Here is a 13,117-nt window from a genome sequence, read left to right as displayed (position 1 = left end):
AGCAAACTTTTCATGCATTTCAAACTCTTGTGAAAAAGAAGAGGACATTTGTCAGTAGGAATGTGGTTTGTCAGGGGACTTTCACCCTTCTGAGTGACAGCTTCTCTTTGCCCAGTGTCCCTTCCTGTAGTGACAGCACTGCAGCACACATGTAGTATTCTTCAGTTATTTCACAAATAAGTGAATTTGAAAGCTGTTTCACTGTTTATGAGTCTTGTCTTCCTGACTTATGAATCCAAGGAATTTTTGTTCAAATATCAGAGCCCTGCAAGGTCAATTTAAGTCTGGAATATAAAGTAGTTTTGTGTCTGATTTATTCTTTTCCAGAAGACAGACTTCTCAAGAGTTACATGATAGAAAGCAGTTCTGTAGTCCAGGGTCATTACTGCTTGTGGTTAGAAGTAAACCAGAAAGCCTGATTTTCATTATTTTATTTAGATACCAGGAGGTGCTTCTTAGCTGTGTTTTACAGAAACTTCTACACTTAGTATAAAATGCTTTTACCTTTTTCATCAGCATCTGGAATCTAAAGAAACCCCATCTCTTTGTGATAATGCAGAACATTATTCTACTTCTACTTCACCTTTTGATTCTTTTATTTTTGGAATAGTTTTTAGCATATCCTTATTCCACATGAGCCAAATACTATTTGTCGGCTGTGCAGATTTAATTCAGGAAGTCCTTCTGTATTTAATGCACTTTGTAATTTGGCTGGAGGTAGCAGGACTGATAGAATCTTAGGGGCAAAATAAGGAGAAAGAAAGTGTGAAACCCAGTGAACAAAAGGAAGGAAATTGTGTTCATTTAAATCATAAGGGGAAAAATAGATTAGTGAGAGGGACTACTTTGAGGGGAAAATGTATTTGAATCATAGCAATTCAGTGCTTGGACAGAAATAACTAAACCCATGTGAACATGATCAAACATCGGTGTTTTAAGGATTTCCAAGTGTGCTTTATAAATAGCAAAGTAGCTGTGCCTGCAGTTGTAAATAATGGATTTCCTTCTTCCATTTAGGGTGCACTATAACAATTCTTTTTCTTCTTTCCCAAGTGACTATCCCAGGAGAATCCAGAGCATTTAATGCTTATAATTTAAAGATTGCACTCGAACCTTTTTTCCTCCCTTATTCTCCTCTTAGCTCTATTTAACCAAAATGTTGTAGAGCAAGTGCCAGATTTCTCTTATTGATCATTCTTAGCATTTTGGAATTTATAAGGAAATAGAATCAGTAGTTTTCTGAAATTAAATAGAAAAATTATTCCATTTCTTATTCCCATTGCAGGAAAGCAATTTAAATGCACAGTATGTGACTATACAGCTGCCCAGAAACCACAGCTCCTACGTCATATGGAACAACATGTCTCTTTCAAGGTAAGAAAACATATAAATCATGCTTAAAGTTTTTAGGAAATACACAGAACTTTAGATCGCAGTATTAAAACTGGCACATTTTCTTGTTTGACGACAATTAACAGCATATAAACATTTTAATATTTTGGAAATTTTGACTTTATATTCAGACTTTTGATATAGGGTTATTTTGTTTGTGACCAATTTGTAATTAGTAGTTTTACTTGACAAAAATATCTGTATGCTGCAATATGAAACAAATTTATTTATCAAAATTTGATTGTCAGTCCTTGAGTGAGTGAATCTCATATGTACCTTAAAATGTCCTAGGGAAGTATGAAAGCAAATCCACTAGATCACTGTTCATTGCCCACCTCAATTTTCCCTGAAATTTGCAGTCTCTTGTATACAGATGAGTTAATATACTTGAAGAAAATTGAAGAGAATTAATTTTAAAACACTTACCTTAAAACATTTATCTGAAACATGCATTGGAAAGAGTTTTGAAAATTGTTAATGTTTCTACGAAATATTTAGATTAGAGATACAGTTTATTTTAATAAATGGTAGTATGTTTTTATTTCTAAATTTCACATTGGTTCTCAGTGAGATAGGCCCTAATGGAATGTATTGTGAAATGTTATATTCAGTAAATAGGAATTATACTGGTTCCTTTTCCAGAAAAGACAGTATTTTTTATTTACAAAAATGTTCATTTTAATGTGAAGCTTTGTCTTAACAGTGAACATATTTCTTATTGAAAACATCGTACTATTTTTATATGTAACATCTTTCATTATCTAAGAGATCATTTTACTTCTGTAAAGAGTACACTGCAGGCATTCTTAACAAGTACCATAAAGCAAGACAAGCAGTCTTTTCAATGATGCTTTAAGTTTTGGAAGACAAAACAAGTCATCTAAAGAGATTATACGTTTTGAACAAATAATTTTTCTTTCTTAAGTATGTGATTTTGCTCCAGACTTACATTTTTTAAAATACTTTTTTGTACATGAAAATACATAATTTTCTTTTTTTGATGGCTGAAGTGATGAATGCACTCACAGTGCAGTTCTTGAAATGCAGCAGGTTCTGACCTTGGGATCTGCCTACACATAAGTGTGGCAATTCAGGACATCGTCAAGAGAACTGAACACTGGATTAGATCAATCAGGAGTATTTGTTTAAAGGAGTTTAAAAAATGTTTGCCTCTTTTTAGGACAGTTGTTTTCATGCTTATCAGGCTCAGAGAACTGTCGCTACTTTTGTGACCTAATGATCCTTTAATCCATCATATTTCCCAGCTCCATGAATTTGCAGTCCTGCAATCTAGTAGCAGGTAACATGCATGACTTGCCCAAGTGAGTGCTACAAGAGCACAACAGTCTGGTTTATTTTCTTTAAAAAAATACAGTTTCAGCAATAGAAAGAGAGTACCCATCTCTGAAATACTGAGTAGCTGAATGTTACAGTACCCTCTGAAGCATAAGGTTAAGGGAGTGTGAACATCACTTTTCTTCCTTATTTTTGCTGTTTGGAGCCTGAAGGAAGATCACGAGCAATGAGCTTAGGATAGTGTTCTAATCAATGTACCCTGACTGCAGACATTTCCCTGCTTTAAATTCATCTCCTGGATGAACATTTCTGTACCAACCATTTTCTGCTGAGGAGCTTTAGGTGGGACTGCTCTGCATGAAACATTTTCCATCCTGTTCTGAGGTACTTGACTTTTCCCTGAGGACTTCAGTCAACATCTGCATGCTTTTACAGGATCTAATGGTTGTGTCAAGCTTCCTATAACTGTGACATAACTCAGTCAGAAAGTTATTATCAAAGGTTAACTTTAGGTTCAAATGTTTGTTTTCCTAATTTTTTCTTTCTTTAAGAATTTTTCTCTCTGTCAGTTGAAGAGAGACGTGTTCTTTAAAATTAATTTAGTTGCCAAAATCAGCTCACCAAATGGTCAGAGAAATGCAAATGCCAGGGAGAGGGGAAAGGAAAGGAAAGGAAAGGAAAGGAAAGGAAAGGAAAGGAAAGGAAAGGAAAGGAAAGGAAAGGAAAGGAAAGGAAAGGAAAGGAAAGGAAAGGAAAGGAAAGGAAAGGAAAGGAAAGGAAAGGAAAGGAAGGAAAGGAAAGGAAAGGAAAGGAAAGGAAAGGAAAGGAAAGGAAAGGAAAGGAAAGGAAAGGAAAGGAAAGGAAAGGAAAGGAAAGGAAAGGAAAGGAAAGGAAAGGAAAGGAAAGGAAAGGAAAGGAAAGGAAAGGAAAGGAAAGGAAAGGAAAGGAAAGGAAAGGAAGGAAAGGAAAGGAAAGGAAAGGAAAAAGGAAAGGAAAGGAAATTAGATTGGCTGTACAGTCATGTTGTACTTTCAGTTATTTTAGTTGTCTTGCTGCCCTTTGTCAGACCAAAGCTCACAGCAGCTGAGTCATTTCATAGTAGAGAGTCTCCACATGGTCAGACCTGTTATCATCAATTATGAGGATACACAATTTACTGAATTACAAAAACTGGGTAATAATCTTATAATACTGAGAATATTTGTTGTCTTGCACATAATAGAAAGTAACAAATTTAGGTAATGTTTAGTTACAACTTCAATTTATTTTGAATTTTCGAGGGTTTCCTGGAAAGATACCCAAGCCAGAAATGAACATAGTTTCTTGGGATCAAAACATTGCAGCTTAGACCAGTATCCTGAAGAGGTGAGGAAATACAGTCCAACATTTTCCTTTTTGCTCCCAGCCCTTCCGCTGTGCACATTGCCACTATTCCTGCAATATATCTGGTTCCCTGAAGAGGCATTACAACAGGAAGCATCCCAATGAAGAGTATGTCAATGCAGGGTCTGGGGAGCCTGCAGCTGAAGCTCTTATCCAACAAGGTACATCTCCACCAAATAAGATTTTTTGGTTTGTTTTTTTTTTGGTTTGTTTTTTTTTTTTTCTGAAGCAAACTTGGTGTGAAGGTAAACATTTGTGCAGTATGTGTTCTTCAGTTTATTGGGTGTTATATGATAAATCATTATTCCTTTTTAGTAATTTTGAAATTACCACCTTTTACCCTTCACTCAGTGTTCTTTGTTCTTGGTTTTTAAGGGTGTGGGAACCAAAGTTTTGTTTGACCTTGACGGTGCTATTTGTTGTTACATACGTTTATCATTTACACTTGTTTGTCTCTTTTTGTAAATCAAGTATCACTGCATGTTGAAATGAATGATAAATTTCTACCTTTCTGCTGATAAATTTCTGTGACAATTCTGCAAGGTTGAACTCGAGGTAAGGTTCAGCAAACATAAGGAAAGAGACTGAAAAGTAAACGGCAGCAAATTATTCCCCCACTAGAAAAATCTGGGGAGAAAAGAGAGAACAGGTAAAACAGGTTAGGAGTTGTTATGCTTAGAATGTTGTTTATGGGCAAAGGAAGCACACCTTGTCTGTGTAAGCAAGCCAAGAATTTTTTAGTAGTATAACAGAAATCTTAACAGTCTAATTTAGGAATAGTCTGAGTCCCATAAGTAGTTTTGCTGTTACACACTGGGTAGATGAACCAAAGCAAGCAACTAATTATACAGTCAGGTACATTTATGGGTGTAAAGCTTCTTCAGTTCTAGTGCCTGGTGTGAGGAATATTGAGCAAGAAGAGGAGAAAGCCAGATTAAATATTAAATTGTGTGGAAAATATTTTAATTTTTGGTAAAATTAAGTTTCTCTCTTTGTTACTCATAATTTTAGAAAGTTTTTAAGTAGAAACTAACAACAGTTTCATCTTTTGGAATCTTCAGTTTCTGATTTTGTTGAAGAGGAATAGAGACCAAAATGATGCTGTTGTATGAGATAATGAGTTAAATGTAATTCTTCTAAGGTTGAATTATTTCTAAATGCTATTTCCAAATAATTAACACATAACATTTATCTATTGAAGGCATTAATCCATGTTAAAATACTGAAATCATGACACAGAAAGATAACTCAATTGTAGACTCTCCCTTTAAACTTGCTCTATAAGGGGAAAATGTGTAAATACTATTGTAAATACTATTGTAATCTGAGTCTGTGATGGTTTTATATAATGTTTCTTTGTTTCCTTTTGTCAAAAAAAAACCCAACCAAATAATTTTAAAAGTAAATATCTATAACAGAGTAGGAATATAATTTTATTATTATTTTCACAGGCAGTACAAGTCCATGGGGAGCCTGCAGTTGTTTTAAGGAAGTAATATTTGCTTGGTCAGTACTCAGAGCCTCTATTTTGTAGTCACCCAGATGAAGGAAGACTCTTCACTATGGGGAGCTTTGTTTAACTTTCCAAATATCTGAGCACTGCAAGGAAATATTTGTCTGTAGCTTCTTTTAGGAATAGATATGAGAGAATGAATTCTCCTAGTATAAATTAGGGATCATACTTGCAATGTTTGGAACAAAGAAAATTAATCTTATACTGATGAGGCTTTCCTTCCCCTTTGGGAGCCAGATAAATGCATTTCTGAAGGTAATTCTTTTCCACTGAAACAAAAGAACTGTAAAGTTGTTGAGATGCAAGAGTAGCCTTAAAATCGAGACATTGGAGTGAGATGAGAGAGAAGAGTTCTTAACTTTTTCCTGTGGCAGATATCCTTTTCCCACCACATTAGAACATTGGACAGGATGAAATTTAATAAGGTCAAATGTCAGCTTCTGCCCCCAGGGTGGTGCAATGCCTGGCACTAGTCTAAGTGGGGAGATCAGCCCTGCAGACAGGGATCTGGTTGGCAGCAGCTCTCCAAGAGCCAGCAGTGAGCCCTGGCAGCCCAGAGGGCAAATCCCATCCTGGGGTGCATGAAACACAGCATGAGCAGCAGGAAAAAGTGAGGATTATCCTGCTGTGCTCAGGGTGGGAGCCCTGAGTGCAGGGCTGGGACCCACCAGCTGAGGATGTGAAGGTTCATGACGGAATCCAGATAACAAAGGTGGTGATGGGGCTGGAAGTCATGTCCTGTGAGGAGCACCTGAGGGCTCTGGGCTTGTCTGGCTTGGAGGAGGCTGAGGAGCAACCTCATTGCTCTCTGACAGCTTCCTGAGGGGGGGAAGGGGAGAGGGAGGTGCTGAGCTCTTCTCCTTGGGATCCAGTGATAGAACACATTGGAATGGTTCAAAACTGTGCCTGGGAGGCTTAGACTGGACATTAGGAAGCATTTCTTTAGTGAGAAGTTGGTGAAACTGGAAGAGGCTTCCCAGAGAGGTGATCAATGCCTGAAGGCTGTCAGTGTTTAAGGGGCATTTGGGCAATGCCCTTAACAACAGCTTTAACTTTTGGTCACCTCTGAATTGGTCAGGCAGTTAGACTGGATGGTCCTTGTAGGTCCCCTACAACAGAAACAGCCTTTTCTGTTCTTTGCATCTCTGGCTTTGCATCCTTCTTTCTCCTCCTCTCCTTACACAGCATTTATATTTCCTGTGCTGACAGTAGTGCTGTGCCTGTTTTCCACATTCACCTGTGGAAATGTCAGGTATTTTAGAGTAATAATGAGGCATCAAATCCATGTTGGAGCTATGAAGTCAGTGTCTCTTCTCAGGGCTCTGTAATGAAGCCCTGAGCTGTATTAATAGCTGTGATTTTCCCACATTCAGCTGCCTTTGCCAACTCAATTTCCTGTTCTGTGATGCATCAGATGTATCTTGCACCTGGGCTCCAAATAAGACCAGAGATTCCTTATCAGGCTATAGAAACATCAGTTTTTCTCAGTGTATTGGTATCTCAGTGGGAGAAGAATTGTTCCTGGTGGGAGACATTTGCATTTGGAAGTGATAAACATGAATCCTATTGAAGTTAATAAAAGTTTTCCTGATTTGGAAATCAGAATGTCTTCTGTATTTGGTTCACACAGCAGAAACAGATTACTGTGGACACATTATGCTGTATGACAAGTAAATCATATTTGTCATATATGACACCTGGGTGTCATACAAGGTAATAGATGTTAGGAAGAAATTCTCTACTGTGAGGTACTGGAACAAATTACCCAGATAAATTGTGGATGCCCCATGCCTAGAAGTGTTCAAGGCCAGGTTGGATGGGGCCCTGAGCAACCTGGTCTAGTGGAAGGGGGGTTTGAGAGGGGGGTTGGAACGAGGTGATCTTTAAGGTCCTTTCCAACCCAAATCTTTGGATGATTCTGTAAGTTTCTGAGCTGCTTGGGCCAGACATTGCACCTTTTCCACTGTCTGACAAGCTGCTATTTAGTTTCAATTACTGTATTCATAGATCTGAAATGCAATTTTGGAAAATTATTAATGTATAAAGGAAGACCTTTCAGGCCTGATATTAAACAAATCCTTTGAAATGAAGGGACTGTAGATGAAAAGGAAAAAGAGAGAATACCAGCAAGCAAAAAGGCTTGAAAAGAAATTGAGAGGGGAAAGTAACAAAGATTAATATCTAATAAAAGCTGTCTATATCTATTTGTATTGTATTCTGCTTGTTCTAAGTTACCTCCTGAGCCCAGAGTGAATTGCCTCACACTTTCTCATCTCCTCTACTCTCAGTTGGTTTTTGACTGCATTGCAGGCATTGCAAATAACTTAATTGGAAATATTTATATGAATGTAGACTGCTGGACTGTACTCAAGATTCCTAGAATGAGCTTATAAATAAATGAATGATTCATAGAAGAGAGAATGTGTTCACTGGAGCAATTGCATTGCCAAGGATAGACAGCAGTATATAATTTCTGGGCTTGTGGTTATAAATTGGAATCACCCAGGATCAGAGAAATGCTTGGGATTTTGCAAGGTGTGTGTGTGTTTCTTTGTTTAAGGAGAAGTCTATGATCTGACATTTATTTTAGTATTATAAAGTAATAAAGGAAAACAAATAGCATAAGAATTTGATATATTCTGCAAAGGGGGCAAGAATCTTATGCATTACCCACTAGTTTTTCTGCAAGGCCCTGTCTATGTGCTCATTTGATGGCTTATTTTTTAGTTTCATTTGCTTTGTGCTCGGCAAGTCCAATACAATTTTTCCCGGATTTGTTTCCTTTCTCTTCACTGATACTCCCTGCCATTCAGAAAAAAAAAATTTAACGTGTCTGAGAGACAAATTTTTGTTTGTGTTTGTGCAGCTGCTTGTACAGGCCATATGTGAGGATCCACTTGTGGCCTCAGTGTTCGTTTTACAGCAGTCATCATGTGCTTTCTTTATACAAAAATGAGAATTGTCTTGTGGAGATTTTAGGCCAATAAATAAAAAAGAGCACATGTCAATGGAAGAAAGTTGTGGAGCTATGTAAGATCTGCCTGCAGTATTTTGTTACAAACATCAGTTTTGTTATTGAAAGTAGTAAAGGTGTGTAATTTGTTGACTTTCTCTGTATGTTACCCATTATTCTAAAGAATTATCTAGAAATTAATTTCTCTGAGCTTCCATATCAAGTCACTGATATGGAGTTATATATTAACAGCTGAATTCTATGTTTCTATTACTTATTGTTTAATTCAAGTAATAATGACAAAAGTTACAGATTTAATTTAATGGTGTGTTGTTTTAATACTTTTGATATCAAAGTAATGCAGAAAAGTGTTCACTGCTTTACAGCAATGTGTTTTTCCTAATACTACAGATTGGTGTGAAATTAATGTGTCATTTCATTTTCTGTAACTGATAATATTATCTAATCTATTCTAATCTGAATTTTTTGAGTTTCCCTTAGAAAAAGTGCTTCAGTTTTGCTTAGAGATGGAATATTGAGCATCTGCTCTAACAGTGAAGTTTGGTAAAGACTTAGCAAAGAGGAGGGTTAGTATAGTAATAATAAGTGTCAGTGAAATACTCTAGAGACTGAGTTTAGTTACCTTCTGTTTTATCAAAATTAAAATTTTGTTTCTTTTCACCTGGTTACCGTATGGTAAGTTTCCATTAATGTAAAATGGGATGTTTTTTCTAATTGCTTTGTTCATAAAGGACTATGCAAACAGGTCTTGGCTCATATCCAGCTTCTCTGGGTGTTTTTGATGCCTTGGAACATGATGGGTGAAAATCATCTTTTGCCACAATGATTTGGAGTCAGGCATGTGGTAGCACAGTTCCTGCTATTAGATTTGTTACAGTGAGGTCTGGTCACCTAATGCAACAATTTATCACATGTAGGTTATTCATGTTGTCTTTAGTCAATAGAGGGGAAAAAAGAAATACTAATTTGCATTATTACAAGCAAGTGATATCTGACATTTGACCAAACGACTTTCATAAGCAAAAGAAGTAAAAGCTCTTTTATCTCATGTAAAAAATTAGATTCTCGTGATTTTATCATGCTTAGTTTTTTTACCTGTAATGCTTCACACTCACATATTAAACATTGTGCTAACTTCTTGCTATGCATCATTTTGTAGACAGAAAACTTTATTTACAGTTTGCATGTTAACATAAAACTCAAGAGCAAAAATATTTGGGTAAAGAGAATATTACATTGTTAATGCTTCCTAGTTTACATTGCTAATGTAAAAAAAAAATAGTTTGTTTTGAAACTTAAGAAAACTAGAACAGCTGTATAAAATAGAGAAACTGTAGAACAGAGAAGACACATTTTAAAAATATTATTAAAGTATGCCACTAATGTGTATGTTAAATATTAACATATTTCATGTTGGATAAATAGCTGAAAGAAAATGTTTCACAGTTACACAGCTTGATTGAGATGGGGTCAAATTAAACAGCTTGTTGCTGTGTTGAAAAATAATGTATATGAAAATAACTCAAAGAATTTATTTGTGTTGTCTTGTAGGTGGCATTAAGTGTCCTGTTTGCAGCTTTGTGTACGGTACAAAATGGGAGTTCAACAGACATCTTAAAAATAAGCATGGAATGAAGTTGGTGGAGAATGATGGGGAGACCAAGTGGGAGGTAAAGCAAAATAACAATAGCTTTGACCCTAAGATTTTTTAAAATTCTGGGGAGAAAAGTAAGAATAAAAATAAGAAGTGTGAAAAAATGTGGTTCTGACTTTATATAAGATCAGAATGTCGTGGGATTTTATCTTTGCTTGAATGCATGCCTTGCTATGTCTGTTAAATTTTAATATATGGTAGGGTTAACAACCTCGTAAATGCTTATTTTTGCATTTTAGGCTTCTAGTCCTCTGTTTGCAACAGAAAGGGTGAAAGCTTTAGCAAAAAAGTGTGAAATTGAAAAACTTACTGCATTTTGTAATATGCTGAATATTCACTAGTGTTAACTGTAAGATGAGCAAAGCTGCAGAAAAAAGCTTATGTCTTAGTCCAGAGAAGGCTAGAATCTAGAAAACTGAATTTTTAAATTGACTATCTGAAAAAACTGTAATGTTATGCAGGGTAAGACTTCTATGATATGTTCTGTGCTTTCAGCTTCAATCCTGGAGATGCAGAATCGATGGGAAAAGCACAGATTTAGACACTTTCATTAAAAAATTATGGTTGGCCAGCAGAGTGTCTTCCACTGCCCGAGCAGGCTGATTTTGAAGTCCAGATTGAGGAAAAAGCCAAGAGCCAACTGCAGCTGGCTGACCCCCACAGTTATAGGCCTCTGCTGCTAAATTTCAGTCTGACCCCCATCACAAATCTAATGCCTGATTTGGAAGAGCTGACTTACAGGTCTTGTCTAACAGTTATTGAGTATCCACACACAGAAGGATAAGTCTTTGAAAAACACTGGCATAGGTTCTATTTGGACAGCTGTTCAAAGAAGACAGGACAAGCCTTTTAAAATGTAACCCTTCAAAGTCTTTTATCCATATTCCAAATGATTCTCTGTACACTTTGCCTGTAGCTGCCCAAAGCGGGAAAAATAAGGGGACATCCTGGGTGCAAGAATGACTGTTGCTGAATTGGCAATAGAGTCCCATCAGAGCAGGAATATATATTGACAGCTTGTCTTGAAAAAAACATAGTTTATGGAAAGGATAACTTTTCCGAAATAAAATGTCATTTGTTTCAAGCTTCTGAAGTGTTTTAACAGATCCACATGGTAAATTAATTATGCTCAAAAGGTATTTGCTAAACCCTGGTACAGTACAAGTTTACTGTTAGTTCCAAGATAGCTGTGCAACAAAAATAAGGTCAAGATAACTTTTTGTTTTAATTCTTAAAACAACTTTTGAAGTAGAATCTAGAAGAACACTGTAGAATGATTATCCTGTCTCCCATGTTACACTCTTCTTGAATTCTGTTTCACCCAGTATAGCTCTTGTTACAGTATTTGTTGTCCAAACTCATTCCTTATTTCTGTTAAATTGCTGAAATGAGATTATTCATGCCTTGGCTGGGTTTTGTTTCCAAGTTAACTGCTGAGGTTTCCGAAGAAGCATCTACTCAGTATCTCCATATCACAGAGGCTGGAGAAGATGTTCAAGGCACTCAGGCTGCTGTGGCTGCATTACAGAACCTCAGATACACTTCTGAGAACAGTAAGTTACCTTTTTCCTGGGTTGGAACACAAATACACCTTTTCTTCCAAAATATCCAATTATTTTGAGTGTAATGGGCAATATGTAATCTTCTTCTCCTGTAATATTCTGTTAAAAATTATGAAATAAGTAGCCCAGAACTTTCTTCTGGGGGGTTATATTTTCTTTAAGTATAAAGGAAAGATTATAATTCATTATGAATTCCTGTATCCTGAATTCATTAATACTTATCACTGCCTGTTTTGCACTTTATTATTAGCTGTGTGGAATTTCCTGCCTATATTATTAAATATGCTGTGAAATTAGCTATCTTGGCAGAGTAGATGGTGTATATCTAATGACAATTCTCTGGCTATTATTTTTCTCCCTCTCTGGCTTTAGTCAGCAAGACTGCAGGAGTGACATGCTGGAATAGCTCATTTACCACATTCCCAAGACAGCACTAACAATCTCAATTTTGGTGGTGCACAAAACTAAGTGAGCTATTCTGTATCAGGCTGAGAAGGAAAATAGTAAAAGAGTAGTATTAGATAATGTCTGCCAAGTGGGAAATAACAAAAACCAGGAGAAAAGAAAAAAAATGCCCAGATTTCTTAGAGTGTTAAAACACCAGAGACTAGAGTAGGTGTTCCTATGTTGTTGTTGATTTTGGATTTTTTTTAATATATATAAATAAATGCCTTGGTTCTGGGAAGACAGCATTTTGCAATTGCTTGCCATTGTAGTCTTTATAGTTCACAGTGGAGATACATGTCAAAAATTCTCAGTTTTTATGGATTTTCCAAGCATGTTGCAATTAAATTACATTACTGCCAGTTTCTGTATATTACTTTAATGAGTTGAGATTCTGAATAAGTGAAAACTTCTTGAAAACTTTTTTTAAACTTCTGTATATCTAAATTAAAATAAATATTGTCATGGAATGTACTGTACATAGCAGTCTTTATTTTAAGCATGAAGCTATCATTTTTTCAGTAATCTTCTTTTTAGAGCATCCAACTTCAGGTACTCTTCCCGCATATTCCCTCTGTATAAAAACAGTAGTATCTTGTCTAAAGGCAGTTTTAGCAAACCTTTTTCAGTACTCAGATACTTTTTCTTACATAAATTACAAAATATAACTACTTTCTATTTGAAGTTAAACTATCTGACTTAGACTACCTATACTATCACAGTATCAACCTCAGTTTAAAAGAGTTTAACTTAGGAAATTAGATTTATTCTGTTTTCTATCTCTTTTCTGTCTCTGACAGTGATTAAAGCAAATATAAGGAAGCTTTACATGACCCTGACAGTTTCTTTCTTTCTGTCTGACATCTCCCTCATGCTGACGGTGGGCATGTAGGAATGGT

General features: G+C 36.0%; 1 protein-coding gene across 2 annotated transcripts in view; it reads left to right on the top strand.

Moving 5' to 3' along the window:
* The window catches only part of ZFAT (zinc finger and AT-hook domain containing), a 74,828-nt gene that overhangs the window by 48,591 nt on the left and 13,120 nt on the right, over positions 1 to 13,117 (top strand). For both annotated transcript variants that reach the window (XM_053947406.1, XM_053947415.1), the window contains exons 11-14: positions 1,286 to 1,374; positions 4,094 to 4,232; positions 10,110 to 10,228; positions 11,639 to 11,765. In XM_053947406.1, coding sequence (XP_053803381.1) covers positions 1,286 to 1,374; positions 4,094 to 4,232; positions 10,110 to 10,228; positions 11,639 to 11,765 — 474 coding nt within the window. The remainder of the gene's footprint in view (positions 1 to 1,285; positions 1,375 to 4,093; positions 4,233 to 10,109; positions 10,229 to 11,638; positions 11,766 to 13,117) is intronic.

Source organism: Vidua chalybeata, chromosome 1 (genome assembly GCF_026979565.1).
Source record: "Vidua chalybeata isolate OUT-0048 chromosome 1, bVidCha1 merged haplotype, whole genome shotgun sequence".
Classification (NCBI taxonomy): Eukaryota; Metazoa; Chordata; class Aves; order Passeriformes; family Viduidae; genus Vidua; species Vidua chalybeata.
This window is presented reverse-complemented; position numbering and strand designations above follow the sequence as displayed.